This window comes from Polyodon spathula, chromosome 13 (genome assembly GCF_017654505.1).
Source record: "Polyodon spathula isolate WHYD16114869_AA chromosome 13, ASM1765450v1, whole genome shotgun sequence".
NCBI classification, from domain to species: Eukaryota; Metazoa; Chordata; class Actinopteri; order Acipenseriformes; family Polyodontidae; genus Polyodon; species Polyodon spathula.
In genome coordinates, this window is record NC_054546.1 from 15405383 (window position 1) to 15426035 (window position 20653).

At 35.3% G+C, this 20653-nt stretch overlaps 2 protein-coding genes across 3 annotated transcripts in view; both read right to left on the reverse strand.

The window, feature by feature from the left end:
• Positions 1-3167: 3167 nt before the first annotated feature.
• LOC121325408 (cytochrome P450 26B1-like) lies at positions 3168-9759 on the reverse strand. Its single transcript, XM_041267861.1, has 7 exons — positions 9516-9759; positions 8513-8910; positions 7718-7942; positions 6889-7164; positions 5918-6067; positions 5239-5706; positions 3168-4101 (listed from the first exon to the last, which is right to left on the reverse strand). Exons 2-7 carry the CDS (start codon positions 8723-8725, stop codon positions 3730-3732), a joined length of 1704 nt encoding a protein of 567 aa, XP_041123795.1. The 5' UTR covers positions 8726-8910; positions 9516-9759; the 3' UTR covers positions 3168-3729.
• A 5770-nt stretch (positions 9760-15529) lies between these two features.
• LOC121325733 (exocyst complex component 6) overlaps positions 15530-20653 on the reverse strand; it is a 92237-nt gene continuing 87113 nt past the window's right edge. For both annotated transcript variants that reach the window (XM_041268644.1, XM_041268643.1), the window contains 2 exons: positions 17689-17801; positions 15530-15993 (listed from right to left, as the gene is read on the reverse strand). In XM_041268644.1, the coding sequence (XP_041124578.1) occupies positions 15861-15993; positions 17689-17801 (246 nt within the window). In that variant the 3' untranslated portion in view covers positions 15530-15860. The remainder of the gene's footprint in view (positions 15994-17688; positions 17802-20653) is intronic.

Consider the following 20653-nt stretch of genomic DNA (forward strand, 5'->3'; position numbering starts at 1 on the left):
ATACCACCTCCCGTTGAACCAGACAATCCTTAGATTTAACTCTGAAAAGGTGTTAATTTCCAAACACAATAGGAAGCATCTAGGGTTCTTTGTAGCAAATATTTCTGCAGTTTGCACTCAGTTCTTCGGCTTAAGTGTTAGTTCTAATGCCTGGGGCGGGCTTAATTTGATCTACGTTTTAATTATTTTTTAAGTGCTCTGAGGATTTTTTTACATTTAAACGCAGATTTGTTGGCAGTTTTTAAACTTCATTTTAAATGTTGGTTTAATTATCCTACTTCTGTGATTGCCGTGGGAGTCGATATGTACAGTTTACGTGTGTCAATCCAATAATTAGTTTAATTACTTTGTATTTATTTTTTGTATGTTAGGGGTGTGTGGGGGTGTAATTTATATATATATATATTATATATTATATATATATATATATATATATATATATATATATTATATATATATATATATATATTATATAAAGTTAGAGAGTAATTACAGTGCCTATAATTCAGTTTTGGAGACCTGCATGAAACTAACCTGATTGCGGCGCACTCTTAAAATGTACCTATACTGTACTGTAAACAGTATACCTGAAAAAGAAAAGTTAAGTCGAGAACTTTTAAACATGGGGCGTGACATGATGAAGATCGTCAACAGCTCTAAAATTAGAGTTTGTCCTGGCGGTAACCCCGGATTGCAACGAATCCTATGTCCCGGATAAACCACTAAAAAGTCAGGCAGAAGTGAATTCCTAAAATTATGATATCGTGCTTCCTGCAGGTTCAAACTGGGGTCAGTTTGTAAACTAAGGGAACATAGCGCAAGGTTATAGCAGAAGAAGTAAGCACCCCTGTCATTGCCACCCACTGCATTTTTATAGGTACCCTTTAGTGCAGCTATAATGTGGGGAACGCATGCAATGTTGAAAATCAACATTGAGAACAAGTAGAGCAGATGGAACACCGATCCGGCTCCACTTCACAGCAGCTTCACCTTCTGTTTTTTTTTTTTTCCTCTTTGTTAGTCCGTCAGGCGATACTTTTCAGCATCTGCAGGACATTTTGCCCTGCAGTTTACCTTTGATTCTTCTGCGGCCAGTCTGCGACACCCAACTATTGTATCGCTATTCAAAACATATGTTGTCTATAGTATTAAATGACCTTTATACATTTTTACGACTATCGTTAATCATTCTTTTTGTTGTGTTGATGAGCATTGATAGAGATACCGAGCGTAGACTCTCAGTAGGGTTCTGGTTTATTTAGGGTACTAATTCGGCTCACGTGGGGTGATCTTAGATGGAATCCGTTGTTGTTATATTTCATATTATATGTCGTTATTTTTTTTCTCGAATAGCGTTATATATATATATATATATATATATATATATATATATATATATATAGATATTATATGGGATATTATCTTGCGCTATTAACGGATATAATGGTGCTAACTGAGTTGATGGTGCTACCTGAAGTTCAAGTATAGTTCACTACACCGTACAGTATAAAGAAGGTAATTAAAATATTGTTTTTTTATTGCAGTTGAGAAGGATGTGCACGTGTACATTGTTACTGAAGAAAAGCTTTTAATGATGGATATGATTTGAATTATCTATGTATTTTCATGGAATGAAAGATTATCCCGGCAAAGCTTTACATTGCAAGTTGATTTCGGCGTGTGGCGACGCACATAGCTACTCTGGAGGATAGGTGTGTAAACACTCTTTCAGTCCACAACGTTTTAAATTCTGTGTGTGTGTGTGTGTGCGCTCTCTCTTCAGAGTGTGGTGGTGTCTGCCCCCGAGTATTGTCAGCGATTAGCGTTGGAAAGCGCCGCGTTGCCCCCAGGGTTGTTCCCATTCCCGAGCGCTGACCTTCTTGTAACCTAACACGGACCGTGACATCTGGGTGAACTCTGGAGGAAACCTCACCAAGTTCACTGTCCATCAAATAACGAGATACGGGAGCCTGCGCACCAATAATTAGATGGAGACCTTTATTATCTCCACAGCGATCTGTTCTACTCCTGTCAATCACACAAATCGAGTAACGATCAGAATTAAACCCACTTACAGTAATCTTGTAAATTGGGTCAGGAGACAAACAGCTTTTTCACTGGTCTGCAGATACAATTTTTAATTGACTGTAGAAGCCATGGAACATGTTGTTTGGTAGTGGTGGATCTCTCGAAACTAGACGAATTTAAAATGGTTTTGCACGAAACCGATAGAAGAAAAACGTTCATTTTAACTCGTCATTGGATTCTTTAGACATTTATAAAATACATACATAGACCTACTCTTGTGACTTGTATGTCCTATACCAGTAGCCATAAATATATTTCTGTAGAATCAGGACCCACTTGGAAACAAGATGAATACACCGTGGTGCACCTTTCCTCTGCTGTATTTCAAACAAAAATAAAGTATTAATTTAGTTCTGTTGCGGAGCCGTCGCTTAATTGTATGCATAAAGGTCTGGATTATTTTGAAGCGGCTTTGGGGATGCACTAATTAAAGTTAGTCATTGACACTTATACCCGCCGCCTACTGATTTACCAATGTTGACAATAAAGATTCACCTTAACTGCAAGGTCAGGAGGGCGTAGTCTTATGGTTCACAAAAGGGTCATCCTGCCAACAGAAGTCGCATCACACTAAAGGTGTAACCCTTTAATGTTTCTCTTTGGGAGAATCATTATGTTTTAAAAAATTTGGGCGCACATTTTTAAATTTAAGTTTGATAAACAGACTCAGAAATGTAGACACGCCAAATATAGGTGAGAGATAATCGGGTTACTATAATGAAACAAGCGCCTTCACTCGTAAGTAATTGGATGTTGATACATGCCTATAATTTAAATAACATGTTAAAACACACACACACACACACACACACACACACACGTTTTACATTTATTGATGTTGTCATTAAACTATAGCTGCAGAATAATTTTAATTTTTTTAAAACCTGTTCCCTGCAACAAAAAAACGACGCACGATCTCTGTTAAATTTAGCACAAAACGTGCGCATTTAAACCAGTATTGAACAAACTGTGTTTTCCTAAATGACAGCATGTTGTGTTAATTACACCACTCTTCTATAAATAATAACACTGAACCACTTTGCATTTTTTTGTTTCTTTTCATTTTTAATATTCACAAATACATCACAAAAACAGTGTTGACAATATAAAGTATTTTGACACAAACACCGTTGAAAAGACAATAAAACACTGAAGGACTGTTTATGCGAACACTATAAATGATGCAAGATTAATGCACAGATTTTTTTTATCCATACTGTAAATATTAAAGTCATGCAGATTTCACAATAAACGCCACAAGGAGGTATAGTTCAAAGTGCTAGCCTGTATAAGGTAAATGTTTCTTCCCTTTATTTCACACTCTTACGGTTAGTCACATTCTTAACAAAAGCTTAATAAGTTAAGTCTAACGACTGGAGACGCTTTTTTTTTTCAAAGGCCTAAAGTAACTATAATTTTAGACTGTATTCTTTGATCCTGTCATAACAGTTGCTCTAAATAATAATAAAAAGCTTATACGACAAAATTCTACTTCATATTTTATAGTACAGTACTACAAACAGCATCCCATATTTCTCTAATTTAATATATAGCCTATTTATATAAAATAATTTAAATGCTAAATAATAACAAGTTAATTCTGATGCCTTGCGTTTAATATTTACAAACACCACATTCTCGCTATGGTTTCTGAGATGCATTGTTTTCCTCGTGAGAGTTTAAGTAATTGAAACAAACATGGAGCCCATTCACCGGATGCACAATGGGGACCGTTTGCATTTTGGGATAAGTTGGTGTGGCGAGCTCCCATCTCGCTGTATTGAGTAATTCGACAGCTAGAATTTTCAATATGATCTGTGCCAGTTTTCTGCCTATACAGCTTCTGACCCCTCCACCGAAAGGGATGTAGTTGAATCGACCCGCCTTGCCCTCTTCCCTCTCGGCTCCAAAGCGGTCCGGGTCAAACAGTTCTGGGCTCTGGTAAACGGCAGCTGTTTCGTGGGTATCTCGGATACTATACATGACACTCCATCCTTTTGGAATCTGATATCCCTGTAAATCACACACACACACACACACACACACAAAATCGTTAACAACATAAGTCTCTTCTCATTTTCAGTAATTGCATTTTTTTTTTTAAATGCAGCACATCTTGTAATTTTTCATAATGATACGAATGGGTTGGTATTTATAAGGTGAAATCCACGTGCTTGTAAAATGCAAATATTTACATTAACTATGCATTTAAGTGTTTTATTTCTGTACATTGTCAATAGGGGGCGACATTAGTCACATACCTTACTGTTAACCCAACTTTAATGCCATGAAATAGTTTTGATTTTAACTTCATAAAGAACAAGTACAGTGTAAATACCTACAGACAAGGATGCCTAATACTTGACACTGCCTGAAGTATGTAAACTGTAAATGAAATATGTAATAATTATTTTTAAAAAAAAGGTAAAGCTGCCGCATCAGTAACTCTGTCTTCCACATTGTGTATTTTTCTTTTTCATAGCGTTAATCTTATTCAACCATTTACCAGTTGCTATACGATCGGTAATGCAAACCGTTTTGTTAAAAAGTAGCCTACATCTGAAGTAAGCAAAGTTAATAAACTTTATAAATTGAATCCAAGCATATTTATGGCTAATACTTTTGTGGAGTTTTGCATTTTTAAGTTTTAAGAATATTGCAAATACATTGTTAACTTAAACATGTCCAAATTAATCATGATATTGCCACCCAGAATTAAAGAGGCCACCTCGTTCTAGCCACACAGTAATCGCTTTGTTAATTTAGACGATATAAGCCTATCTAACAAGTTATCTTTGTGCACAAGCGAAACGGCTTGTAGTGATTTTAAATGATGGTTAAAGCGTTCTGAAAGCGGCGTCTTGTTTAACTGTGGTACTGCAAACATATTATGCCACCATACATCAGCAACTGCTTTTGAATATCGCGCCTCGATAATCTCGGGTTCAGGCTAGCTGCCTTCCCCTATTAATGTAATGCATTGCTCCACAAACCGTTATACGCACATTTTCCTGAATTCTTTCTTTGAAAAGTAAGATTTATCAAAGTCCACTGGAAGCACCCGGTGTTCACAGTATGTTACCGTATGCAGTAAACGTGTTAATAAGGTTTGCAATAATATCCATCAGGTCACGATCAGACAATACTTACGTCTAGCTCAAAGGTTTGCAGGGCTGTTCTGTAACCCCCAGACACCGGCGGGAGAGTCCTAAGCACTTCTTTAACCACGCAGTCCAGATAGTGCAATTCACTCAGTTTCTCCAAACTTAAATACGGTTGAAGACGGCGAGAATAGTGTCCCTCTTCCGCGGTAGCTGGCATGGTATCCGGTGGCCCGGTGGTGGTTTCTTCAAAACCTTTCCGAGGTTTAGTTTCCGTTGTTGGATTACATTCTCCGTGTGTACCTCGTTTTTCTGTTGACCCTTTGGTGAAGACGACAGTCGGCAGTCTGTTTTCCGTCTTTGTAAACCGCGCACGGCGCCCGTTAAGTCCCTGTGAGACCAGCTCGTGCTTGGCTTTCTCAGCGACAGAGGGGTGCCTCGTGAGCTGCAGGATCAGAGAGGTGCTAGCGCTCGCGGTGGTAGAGTAGGCTGCAAAGATAAGTTCAACAGCAGACTCCTGGGGATAAACAGACACAGTCAGTCTCTTGTAAAATGCAGAGGTTGCAAACCACAACTCCAATAAGGTAGTAATTATGTTACTGAGCAACCCTTACTTGGAAATATTCCAGAATGTCTTTGAGTCATCCGTGTCGGTTTAAGCGCCACATTACTAATTTACATTACAAAGTTTGTTCAGAAAACACAAATTGACTTTTTTTTTTTTTTACCTTTAACTCCTTTATGTTTAATTCGTTGCCATTTTCCTTAGCACTGCTCAGCATGTAATCAATTGCGTCATTGTGTTCCCCTGGTTGCTGTAGTTTTTCCGCAATGATTTTCTCCATACATTCGTGGAGTATATCTCGAGCTTTGATACCCTTTAATGAAGGAAAAAAGCACGTAAACGCACATGGAATTTAGTTTTCCCTTAATTATAATAAATAACTAAGCCAAAAAGGGAGCTTCATGGAAAGACATACTGTAATATGTATTTATAGACTAATATTCGCAGATATGTATATTGCCAATCCAAGCATTTTTACAGATCACTAATGGATGTAATTTTATTTATTTATTTCTTAAAACGATTTTTGAGTCACCTTTTTCATTGAGAGTTCTGCAACAAATTAATTAACATTTTACAGACGAACTTGGACACAGTTAGGTTGTATATATATATCATTTTTATCAACACTGACTGCAGATGGCAGATGGACTCTGTGACATATCATTTTTTACCCCAACGAACAGAAGTCGTGTGTTGAATGAGGTGTTCAGTAAACATACAATGTTACACACAAGCACCTAGTTAAATCAAATGTGGGCAACACAGCTGGTGGGGTGGTATTAGGACAAAACGGTTTAGTGCGTTATTATTTTGGTAACACCTGTGTTTTTTTTTTTTTTTTTTTTTTTTTTTTTTTGCGTCTAAAGTATAATCTAGAACAAATAAAATAATGATTATAATGCGTTTATAATCTGTTCCGTAAGATCTGTGTTTTATTACTAGCATTTGGCTTTACAGAATTCAACTGTAAAAAATGCTTCATGTTTTGTACAGTTTTCGTAAGTATGCTCGTGTAAGCAGTGGACTCTGTACTCCTGTAATACACGAGTGCATTTGATGCGTTATTTTAAAGATGCAATGTGTAACAATGTAATGCAGTAAGATAGGGGAGGAAACAGCGTTTGCACTTACTTTACGAAGCCCACTAAATGGCACGTCAAGAGGAAGGGAGAACAGGTTATCCATAAGCTGCTCAAAAGTCTTGGAAAGGTAGTCCAGATGATCGTCTTCCACATTGAGCCCCAATAGGACGCGGACTGCGATGCGAAAAGTGAGGGCTTTGGCAGAAGGGTATACGTTGATGGAGCCCCGATTTGCACACCAGCTTTCAACCTCTGTCCTGACAACACCCTGAATGCGGGGGATATACGCCTCCAGAGCCGCGTGGCTAAACACTTTGGCTAAAATCTAGAAGCAGGAATGATTAATTTGTAGTTTAGCAGATACTTATCAGACAAACAACATCCATCTAACTAATACATAACCGAGGAAAAAACAACTACTCATACGTGTAGCCTAGCTAATCCTAGCGTTTTGTACAATGCTTTCTACCATGTGACTTTACTATAAAAGTTTACCTCACATTTTATATAAATGTTACTCTAGAAAACAGTAGTAGCCTTCAATTAAAAAAGGATAGGTTTGATCATTAGCATTACGTTAAAATGCAATACATGCCATGTTATTGTAACTCCCGGTTTACCATCTAATTACTTTTTAATAAAGGAAACTACAGTATCACCAGGACGTGTGCACAGAATGTTTGTCAGAGCGAGTAACTACGCTTCCCAGTCCCCTCCCAGTCGTGTTCTGCAGTTAACTGTTGCGATTTTTCTTTTATGGTATTTTACGCATTCACTTGAGGTAAGACCATTTTGTTCTAGCGATTGAAATAAACTGTGTATAAACAACTAAATGCCCAACAAAAAAAAAAAAAACTAAAACGTAAATGCATCCTCACCTTTCTTTTCTGTGTGTGGAGATCCCCAATAGAGTTAACCAAAGTGTTAGCGCCAAGGATGATCCGAGTACTTTGGGGCCATTGTGTGCTCACTAAGTTATGTTCTCCCAGTAATATTTTACGGATGTTCTCGGCTCCCGTCACTCGGATAACAGGTTTGCCTAAGAGATGTGTCCTAAAGACTTTTCCGTACTTCTCCCTCCTGGAGATGTGAAAACTGGAACCCTGCCATAAAAAAAAAATACAGTAGATGAAAGATGTGTTAAATTCACGCTTACGCTGCGAATGACGTTCAGCTCCAATCCACTTTGGTTTGACATCACTACATCCTGAAAGCGATACGCCTTAGCAGGCAATAGAACCCAGCCAAGCAGGGCAAGACCGGTCTGGGGTTCAATAAACCCCACTTTTACGGTAATGCTCGTTCATTATGTATTTGATACACAATACTTTAACAACCACTCTGTAGTCTGCTTACTATTAAAACTGGGAGAAAAAAAAAAAAAACATACACGGGAGTAGCGCATTATATTTATTTGTATATCCGATGTTCAGTGGTATATATTAGAGTATGATCATATTGTATTAGTAATACTTAAAATACAATTGTTATAATTTAAATACACATAAACGCATATGTGTGCTGGTAACTGTACCAATATATAACACCATTTAATATTACAACATGTCTATCTCCATAGTTGTGTGCGCAATATAGAACCATATTGTGCAACACAATAATAGTTAAGTGTCAAAATTGACTAGACAGTATTACTCTTGCAAACGTCACATTACCTGCAGCAGCCAGTGAAACGTTTCTCCGAACAGTGGCCAACCCATGGAACCCTTCGGAAGAGGCAGTTTACACGTCCTGTCCCTTGTCATGCGCCAGCGAAAGGCCCAGAGTTGACGGGATACGGCAAGTAACAGCAGCACGGAGATTATAGACGTGAAGGCAGTGCCCAGCACCATGAAATAACTGACCTCAAGCAGGAACATTTTCAGCATCCGATGGGGTTTTCCAAACGCCAACTTATTTAAATCATGAACAATACAATTTGAAATCTTCAGATACAACTTTTTTTTTTTTTTTTTTTTTAAACAAATGTATTGGACAGTTGGGTTGTGATGGGTGTTTGTCCACTCTTCTGTTTAGTTTTTTTTTTCTGAGTTATTCTAAGTCCCTTTGAAGTCTAGAAATTAAATGGAAAATTGTGTTAAAGACAACATACACATGGCATGTTTTCCATTTAGAAATGATTGTATCGCTCTCTGTGTTAATTCTCAGTCTCAAAATAATTCAATTGAAATGCATTTCCTAATTGTGTGGGTATAATAGAAACGTTTCAGAACCAGTACTCAAACATGTTAAGGTTAAGGTTTGTATTGGATATGCACGGGTTAATTGCGGTTCAGTATTACATAAAACACAAATAATAAAATATGATCGGCAAGGTTAAGCGTGGTTTAAATCAGTTACACAGAAAGAATATAATTTCTATGCTATAAACGTGGGTTTAAGCCGTTCGTGTAATTCAAAGTGGAACAGCCTGCACATTCTCTTGCATGCTGATTTATTTTTTAAAGAATGGTAATGCATAATATTAAAATATAACAAGAATATACGATTAGAATCAGTAACTCCTGACTTTACATAGCTTTAAAGGTTGTTAGGAACTGACATTATCTGATTTAATAATTCTATGCATGGTAAATATTACGTAATTCTATTTAATCAACGAGTTAAAAATAAACGTCAGATTCTTAAAAGTGAATGTGAAAAATTTAAGAGACTTACTCTGCTTTGCGTGTAGAACCGTATCACTTATGACAGCCAATACTGCAGTGAAAGTCTCATTCCAAAAATCTGATCTTTTACTGCTTTCTGTCTTCTAGAGTGAGCGTTATATATGATCCACCTTCACAAATGACGTGGTTTTTGAATATGTAAATAGGTTGATGGATTGTGAGGATTCGAGCCAAATTTGGTGATCATATGTACTGTGATTGAGAGCGCGGGATGGAGAGGTTTTTGAGACAGATCACAAGAGCGCACGGATCGAATGGCAGCTCATTGAGAATACAGGTAACCAGCCAATAGCAGGAAATCCACGGAGTTCACCGCGCATTGCCATTCCCTCAGCCTATAATCCGACCTCGGTTATTCTTCTAAACGGATCACTGGCCAAATATGTATACAATATAAACGACACAAGCCTGTTTCACCGTAATAGAAGTCTATCATTGTTTAGGTGTGATTTTAAAAGTTTTTTTGTGTGTATCTTGGCTACATTTCTTTCCGCAATAAAACAAACAAAAAACAACGTAATTGCTAATTTAACAAAAATATAAAATAGGCTATTCGAATTATGTATTTATACTTAAAAAGCACTGTGATATTATTATTATTATTATTATTATTATTATTATTATTATTATTATTAATTCACAAATACTAGACTTATAATGCGTAGTTAGAATGAAACATTTAGTGTATACATTTTCCAAGAATTAGAGCATTACTATAAACATCTAATATTATTTTTAAATATTCAGTTAAGTACTTTGAGAATGTTCAAAAATAATTTCAAATACGAGTGGTGTTAACTATTACAATATACCAGTGTGGACAATGTATATAGCCTACAGCTCTGACCAAACGATTTCCATCACCTACAATTTTAGAATTGAGACATCATTAAAACAAACAAAACACACACACACTACATAAACATAATTTTGATGTTAAGTTCATGTAATCAAAGAAACTACAAAATGATATCGCAAAAGTCCACCAGAAGCCATAATAGTAGTACAGTATTTCTTGTTAGATTTCAAAATGTTAAAGGTCACATTTTTCAAACTACAACGCGGTATATGTAATTCAATATGTTAACGTAACATTATTCAACAGGTTTTATTAGACTTTATGAAGCAACATGAGTTAATTATTTTGGGTTGATGCAAAACTTTTTGGCCAATATATATATATATATATATATATATATATATATATATATATATATATATATATATATATATATATATATATATATATATATATATATATATATGCGCGCTCGCTAACGGCTTTATACCTTATGAATACCAAATCTTTAAAAACAAAAATCATAACTGCGGATCACAGAAGATCAGGCAAAGCCATGCTTCCAGTGATGCACCCTACGCAGTAACACATCAAAGCCTTGATTTAAATGATTCTACAGTCGTCTTGTTTCTCTTTTGTGGAATAGTCTTTAAGAGAAGTATTTTCCAGTGTTTCTGTCCACCCCCTGTAATCCAGGTGTTATGTGTCCGTTTACATTTAGGGCGCAGTGCACACCTGTCAAAGGTTGTTTTTTTTTTTAATGCCAGTATTTGGATGTGTCACCTCCATAAAACCCAACACAAACTCCCCAGAGGACTGCCACTCGCGAGTCGGCTCCGTTTTCATTCAAACTTTTGGAAGCTAGGCAATTAAAAAGCAATTAAATTATTGCATCTACTTAGTTTAAACGCGCCTTGGCATTCTGTGCTGGGTAGGCAAAGAAAATGCGTTTGGTTTGCTTGGTTCTTCTTTTACATTTACACATGTACATGTTTTAGAATGATCTGGAAATGGGTATCTTAAAAACAAAGAACTGTTTAATATACAGAACATAAACCCGTAACTTCAGACTTTTTGTGTTGTTCATTTTTGGTACATCTCTCTATGGCAGATGGTCGTTGTTGTTTTTACAAAGTGCTTCTGTAGTGTAGGTAAAAAAAAAAAAAAAAAAAAAAAAAAAAAAAACAAGAAAAAAAACACAGACAGAGTGACGTTACATCCACAGGATTCTTGGCTTCTATTTCCTCTGTCCCTTTACTCATCATTCAGATGCTAAGATTGTATTTCCCCCCAGAAAAATGTGTTCCAGACATAGCGATGTACAAGGACGATTAGAACAAAGTGCATTATTGTGAAATAAATGTATTATTAGCGTTTAATCTGGACTTTTTTTATTTTAAGAAAATAATAATTCTTCAGACTGGTATATATTACATAAATCCAGCCTACTAAGCTATTGATTTGTGACGTTTATGAATACAAATACATTGGGGAGTTCCTATTGTTGACTGCTGAAATATTGCTTTTTATCACATTTAGCGTATAAGGGGCATACATGGTCTTGTTGATTCATTCCTTTCTTTTTGTTTGTAGTCATGTGAGAAAGTTTAAAGACAGACAATCCTGTAGGTTTTTTTTTTTTTTTTTTTTGTGGCAGCTGATGTTATCTAAACGCACGGCAACCAGTTGCAAAAAAAACAAAAAACAAAACAAACAAAAAAACAAAAACAAAACAAAACAAAAAAAAAAACAGCTTATCCATGGCAAACACTGTTCTACAAATACTTAAGGCAATTCTAAAAATCATCAGGCTTTTAAATTAATTGAAACACTATACCGGAAACTCTGATGAGACAATCAACAGGGAAACAACTTCCTTAAACGCTACAAACGTAATTTTATCTTCAGTTTCGATATTTTTTATGTTAAATTAAATTTTACCCTGGTGTCATTCTGTGTGGGTGGGAGTCGAGGCCGAAATCATTAATACTATCAATACCCCGAAAAGAAAAAAGTCACAGCATGTTACAAAAACAGTAAAATAAATAAATACATTGAATACCGCTCTGTATTTAATAGTTAAGAACGTCAGCGCACTGTATTTATCTGGACAGGATTTTATACATGGAAACACACATTAGAAAAGGGATGTTATGAGCTGTTGTTTTGGATTTTGTTTGTTTTTCACTAAACTGAAAAATCCCCGTGGAGACTTCTGTAGTACCTGAAATTAAGGCTCTGTTTAACGTATAACACTCTTCGTTTTAAATATGCTTGTTTCAGAAGCAAGATCATTTAAAACAACACCCACCTTTTTCATTTTCTCCCGTCTTCCCCAGTGAAGGTGCTTATTCCCTGCACTGTTGTCGGTTTGCTATTGTTAACATTTACACAATTTTAAATATGATTTATTTGAATAAATTAACAAATACACACACGAACAAATACATACATACAAAAAAAACAACAACTTTTAGTTGTGTTAAAGAACAGTAAGTACTCCAATACCGCTGGTCACTCTATACCCATGGAAGAAATGCACCTTGTGGTAATGACAAGGAGTTCTTGGAAAGCCAGACTCAAGTTCTTCAGGGACCCGGCATCTTTCAGTTGCTTGCGGATGCGTGTTTACTACTTATATAAACACCTATGCGTTAGGCATACTGTTCTTTTGTTCACCTGTGGCACCGAAGTTTAAAAGGAATGTATTTTTTTCAGTATAGAATACAGGGGCGAAAAATGCGCACTGTATTAGCTTAAATCCCAATTCATTAGCATTGCTTATTTATCTTTTGGGGAGTGTTTGGGTTAGCTGTCCTCCAAAGTCGCTTATGCGAATCAAACGTTATGTACTCAGTTAGGATTTAACCTCTCCGGAACAGTCGAGTCGGAGTATAAGATTTACATAGACCGGAGAGTGGCTATAAAACAGTTATAGCTGAAGCCACAGCTTAACACAGTGAAGTAATGGCCACAAATCCAGTTGAATTAAAGTGGAATTAATATTATTCCTATTATGTTGCACTGGAATGCATTCTGAAAATCTGACCTTTTTATTTTTATAACTACACTATTTTAGAACAGAATTAAACACCTACATTAAATAGTTTTTGCAGTATTTGCTGTCATTCATTTTTAAATGCTACCTGACTTCTCATTGACTTGTCTCATACCATTACCAAGTTTATTTTAGTAATGCTTAATTAAACTGATTTTTGAGTGTTTACTGGTACTTTTATATATCACATAGTTGACACAAGACTCAACTATGACCCCGGTTTAAGACCCAATTTAAATCTACATAACACATTTTCAAGTACTTACAAAAAAGTTTGTTTTACATTATACAGGAAACTCTGGTAGAGGGGATCCATTTAAATAGGTTAACAACCTTCTTAAAGGTAGCTTTTTTTTTAAAGGGTATGAGATACAAAACGGTATACATATGTAGATAGCTCATAGCTCAAAGTTTCTTACAGTCAAACTACTCTTCAAACTGAAATAACAGCCGTCACAAAGTAAGTGCATTTGTCCCTGAAAACGATCTCAGAAATCAAAAATTTACTGATTATGAATATATTGGTCAATACATTTATTTTCATAACTGAATTGATCAATTTTTTTATAACATTTTATTTATTTTCCAGTATAAAGTACTGGTTAATTATTAACAGTTAAAACTGAAAAATCAAATCATATAATAACATTTCACGTAAAAGTTGAGCTTATGGTGCTATGAATTACGACTTTCCAGTGCTGATACATCTATACAAATGAGCAGAACCATTACTTGAACTGTAATTTGCCTTTTATAGTGAAGTTGTGTGCAGAGAATTAGAAAATTTTTACTGTACTGTGAAAACATTAGGTCTTATAAGACCTTTATCTAACAATGCTAAATGCTACTGTGTGATCATAATAGCTGGAATTCAATATGAAACATTTTCCATTTACTGGTATAGTAATACTATTTTATTACATGGGAGTTTTGAAAGCAATGACAGAGATGTGCAGTGTGTCTTTCAGGTGCATTTTGGTGCACCACTCGTCGATAACGTAGCCACAACTACGACAACAACTTGGTTGAATATTTTAGGTAATAAGCTAACTGTCATTATATCCATGCTTTTTTAAAAAAATATATATTATATTTTTAATATATTTTGAGATATACTAGAATATACCTGCACATTTTTTTCTGCCCTATGTTACACAGCCCTGTCAGTACCCCTCCCAGGTCCATAAAATTATGGAGAGGGGTACGACAAGAAGGGGACTTTGACAAAAGTGAATGTGAAATTCACACAATAATGGGGTTCGTCCATTAAGTCCTCCTTGTAGCTTTATATGAACTTATACCGAATAGATATTTATAATTGTACATAATGTGTTACGTACGTAATAGATTTATTTTTCACAAACTGTTTTACAACTCTTGTAAAAATGGCAGTTAGTTTCAGAAACAATAAAGCCAATTAGAAAATAACTTTATATTACTTCTTCTGTATTTTCCTTCTAAGGGCTGCATATACTACTACTAGTCTGCTGGGCTTTTAAAAACAGTTATTTCTTTTTAAAATCAGAATGGGAAGACCTAAAACACATGCACCCCAAAGCTGTTAAATTGAAATGTAAAGGCCACAGCACATGCAATCTGTTTCTTTATCTGAATTTAACATACAACAAATATTTTACAAACATTACTTAAAAAAAAATAAAAATAATAAAAAAAAAAAAATTATATACTTTGCATACCAAGTCTGTAATTAATGTATGCAAGCGCTGGTTTTGATTTTGGAACTAAAATCATTTTAATCATCAGCATTAAAAATGACAGCCATGCAACGGATCTGGAGTGCAATGTGGAATAACACTTGGCATAATATATGTATGTATGTGCATATATATATATATATATATATATATATATATATATATTATATATATATATATATATATATAAAATTGTAACTTACATTCCCACAAATACAAAATTCTTATTAAAATATATAAAATAGTAAATCTATAAAACAGAAATAAATGTCAAACTTTGATTTTCAGTACAGTCTACTTGTGCAAGCAAATCAGTAGCCAATGAAATGTTCGCTGACCTAAAGCCATGCTGCCCTCAAACTAGAGCTGCGTGAAATGTTTATATATACAGGAACAACAAATCCAGTCATATTCTGTAGTTAAACCCTGAATGGAGTGTTTTTATAAATATTTATTGAGATATCAGTCTCCTTTGTGACGTCATTATCCACAGCCAATCTTTTTGAAGTTACATTCCCAGTTTGCTTTAAAAACACCCTTTTCACAGTGATTACAATCATTGCACATTCACAATATACAAAACATTTCTCATCCATTAAAAATACATACAAAACATTTTACATCTGACATGTCTGTCTTCATTAAATGTTCTTTGTTGTAATATTTACAATATATTCAACAGTATTTTTAACAAAAAAAAATGTATTTACTGGTTGAAATGCTGGAAAGTAATTGGACCACAAATATAGAGAGATCATCAGCCTAGGTGTGTTGGGACATCCCATTCACTAAACTCCTCAGCTGCTTCACCACTGTCTCTATTAACTTCTGCTTGTCACGGTCATTTTTTCTGAACTGGGAAAAAATGTTGTTCTTTTTACTAGTGTCCTTCATTCTGCAAGAAACAAATAATAATGAGTCAGAGTTTAAGTAATGTGATTCTGTTTAAGGCACAGCTTGGTTGAGCTTGACACACACTGAACCAAGGCTCATTGGACAATGCTGCTATAGAGTTTTTCCACTTTGATTGTTAAACTTTCGATTCACAAATTATAAAAAAGTTGTGATGAAAACCAAAAAAGGACATGGAGGTATGTATTGATACTGCATTTAGAACAGAAATGCACAGAAGATTATTTTATTGTTTTCATTTATTTTAACATTGCATGTTCAAGAACAACTCAATACCTTTTTGTTTAGAATCTCAAAATAGGAAAACCAATTGGCAATGTGAACAAAGTCATTTTGTTAATTTATCCAAATGCTGCTGTTCAGGAACCACGCTAAGAATCGAAAGGGCTAAAGATGTTTTTTTAACTGCTATACACATTACACAGTTTGGTCTAAGCACAAGGCACAATGCCAACATTATCATATATAAAGCTCTCTCAATAGGAACCTGAAGAACTGATTTGGTCACGTCGCATCAAACACAAGTTTGTATGCAAATCAGTATTTGTGCTGAGGTGTTTTTAAACAAGCATGTTGCCATTTAAATGAATTTAGATTCAATTTGAAATAGTCTATATACTGTGGAATCTTTTTGCAAATATACTATTGAGCACAACATTCCTTCCTTTCTTTAGACTACATGGAATTCATGCATATTTGTCATCAGGACACAGGGTAACTGTCCTGGCTAAAACAGATAAATCTACTAGAGACACATATACACAGATTTTAAGGGAGTGGGTCTGTAGATTTCTCGCATATAAACATGTTAAACAGGGTAATTATGCATCTTTATGTGTGTTTCTTCTGCAATGTTATGACTGAAAGCTGTTTTTTTTCCTACTTGGCTGTTTTCTCATCAAGTAATTTAATTTAAAAAGATAAAAAAAGTAGTTCACCAACAGCAGTTCTGAATAGGTAGGCAATACAGCTCTTGAGTGTTTTATATACTGCAGCAGGCATTATATGTTATTTTTGTGGCATATATGGATGCGTCTCTTGTAATGGTATTTTTGTATTAATTTTTTTTATAAATACATGCTGTTTTAGCCAGACACACGTTGAAGTGATTCAAGCACACATGTTCTGCAGGGTCCTGATGAGTGTTGTATATGGTATTAGTGTTTGAACTGCAACTGCAACCTACTTTCGCAAAAAATATCTCATTTATCTTACTGGACAATACCCATTAAAAAAAACATGAACTACAATACCCCCTATAGACTCTGTAAAGCATGAGTTTGACAAAGGGCAATAAAAAAGGAAACTAAGTGATTTGCAATAGATGTTTTTAAGAGAATTCGTCACAGACAATGAACTCCACAGTGAGGTATGGTTATAAAAATAACATTAAAAGTACTTTATTCTAAGAACTTTATACAGTGAAAGGCATAATAATGGGGTACAGTCATGGCTCCCATTTGCCCCACAATGCTATTGTACTAGCACTAGTATTCTCGTTATAAGGTGGCGCACAAATAGTACGGTCTCATAACTATAGCTCCCGACTACAGCATTATAAAGGGGAAGCACTGCCAATGTAATCTAGATTCAGTACATATTACCTCGCAATTCTCACTTTCACTGTTTGTAAAAGCTGACCTATAGATTACTAAATGTATACATTTAGAACGCTCACTTTTCCAGCAATGCAAGGGCTGTGGAAGGATTCACGCGGAGGTATTTGGAAGTGGGCTGTCCGTAGTCTGCCAGGTATGTTGACCAATCCCAAACCATAAACAGATCAAGAAGCTGTAGGGGAAACAGTTACAAATCTTAACACTTAATCAAACATAACATTTACAAAAAGGTTATATTAAAAAGGAAAAGCTCGATATGTGCACACTCCTCCCCCCCCCCCCCCCCCCCCCCCCCCCCCCCACCCCCCCCCCCCCCCCCCCCCATGGGTCCCATTGTTTGAGGGTAGAGTGCACAAAAGAAAAGTAATGGGTTTCTTTTTATTAACTTGGTATAACCGCACTTTAAAAACAGTTCCTTATTTGTCAAGGAAATAAAAACATTTATTTTCAAAAGCGTTTAACATTATCCTAGGTTGCAGTCTATGTTATGTTTTCTGAGAGGGGGAGGGGGAGGGGGGGGGGGAGGGTATCCCTTTCAAGCCCTGTCTCCACATATATGATCATAAAGTGATCATAAAGCTTGCTAGTATCAGCTTCACTTATTCCATATACATTAAAAAAAAAACCAAAAAACTAAAAACATAAGGAACGTAATACATTTTAATCATAAATGAGTAAATAAAATCATGACAAAAAACAGGAAGTTACAGAAACAGGAACGAATCTGTACAATGACAGGATCCCAATTCAAGGACATCAAGGACCTGTTTGTATTTAAATATAATCAACTGTAATACCTTAATGGATGACCTGGTTATCTAGTGTTACCCCTGGCAAAAAAAAAAGTATTCCCTTACTACTAATTCTTAAAAAGCAAGGTAAATTCCCAGGAACAATCCAGGTCTTTGTCAGCCTATCTTAAGCATTTTGATCTGAAGCAGCAAAAAACAACATTTCTGCAGCAATTACCAGTGAGTAAACTCTCTCAAACTCCTCCTCTCGCTCAATTTAGGTTTCTTTGTGCTAATCTGAAAGCAATTTCCGTCAAAGGTGAGTATCATAGTAGAAAATGATTCTTAAATGTCTGTGCAAACAATTCATAATCCTCAAACTCCACAATTTGTTAGAAGTCTCAAAATGTCACTTCTTTTCGATGCCATCCTGTTACAAAATTGTTTCTCTCACCTGAGTTTTATGAATCATTACATGAAGTTATCCCGACACTTAATTGGCTAGGCAGTTAAAAGCATTATATAAGAATCAAAACTTGTCTGGTTTTCATTAAGACACTGAGAAAGACTTCCAGTCGAAACCTTTCTCAATTAATTTCTTTTAGCATCAGTACGTGTTCTACCAATGAGTGGTTTATAGCAGACATTTGGAATGCTATTTGTTGCACTATTGAACCTGGAAATTATAAAAATATTGTTGTATACCCAAAACACTTGTTGCATAATAACTACAAGCTCTACACAAACAACAACTTGGATGACAGTAATCTCCTCACACTTGCACTGTATGGATATGGATAACGCATATTTATTAGAGGGCACAGCGTGAAATATTGGAAGGTTTATTTTATTTTTATGTCATAAGTGAGAAACTGGTCTATCTCAAGTCTTTATCTGTTATCCAAAAGAAATATTGTTATGCTTCCCATCACATCTGGGGTAGGGTTGGGGATGGTTAGCACAAAGAAAGGGAGAAGACAAGATAATCATAAAAGTATTATTATTAAGCTGTCACGAAAAAAAAAACAACATGACCGGTGTAATGCAATTTAATCTTTTAATTACAGCTGCGATGGGTTAATCATTAAAAACGTTTTTGTGCTTTTTTTTTTTTTTTTTTTTTGAGTTCCCAATATCAACCTGAATGACAGCAAATACATTTTTACATGACTTTCATGACTAATCCTTTAAGTTAGTCTATGGATTTAGAGATGTACAGGTGAACAGGGTATCTTCAAGAATCTATGCAGTAAACAAGCATTTTTATTTTGTCAAATAGGTCATAAGTGCAATTCAAATTTCAGCTCTCAAACACCACAGTTCAAAGCAGTTGGCACTTCACCATATACACCTTTTTTGTTGTTGTTTAAAGATCATTGTATTAATTGCGGAAGATGATAGATAGATAGATAGATAGATGAGGCTGGACCCTTTCACTTAAGTGAGTGTAGGGGAAAAAATAAAATTACAACATAACTTGTACAGCCTTTCCTCTATTAGTTTCAAGTCCACTACTCCGGCCTTCAGAAATACATTTCAAACAATGAATTAACCCTTAATCTCCCAGTCACTCCTAAACCTAATTGTATGTGTCATTACCTTTCTGTAGGGTTCAATTTGCCTGATAAACGTGTCAAGACACTTGCTTCTTTAGACTGTTTCAAAAGTTAAATGCTGTTTTTTCCACTGCCTGCAGGCATAATTAACTGAAAGGCTCTTATTAAAATACATAGGATCTGGTCCACTAAGGGGAGGGAAAGAAAAGAAATCCCTAACTGACCTCTGGATAACCCAAGTAGAAGATTAGCCCATTTCCAAGCAAGCAGACAATCACACTTTTAAGCCAATTGCTCTCTCCTCTGCTATGCAGAAAGATCTTACAAAGGGTTAAAAACACTGTCATTGCCACTTCTCTACCTTTACGCCTAAGCCTGGCATTTCAAATGGATTTTCAATTGGGCAAATAGAAACAAGAGACGACTGAAAGCTTAAACCCGCAAGTGTCAAAAGTTGAAATGTAAACCCTTTGTGCAAATAGACAAGGTAAGAAATACTTCATTACAGGACAGGTACAATGCCGAATCCAATTATTTAATTTAAACTCTTAAAAGAAGGAAAGTAATACATGTTTGTTTTTAAAGAAAACTGTAGTACATTTCTGATCCCTTTTTTTGTTTCTGAAAACAACAGTTTACATCATAAAGCATCAAACAGAACAATGTTCACACTTGGACCTTCTATTTGGGCACATCAGGATAATTATTTATCAGGAGTGGAGTTGGGTTATTTGCTG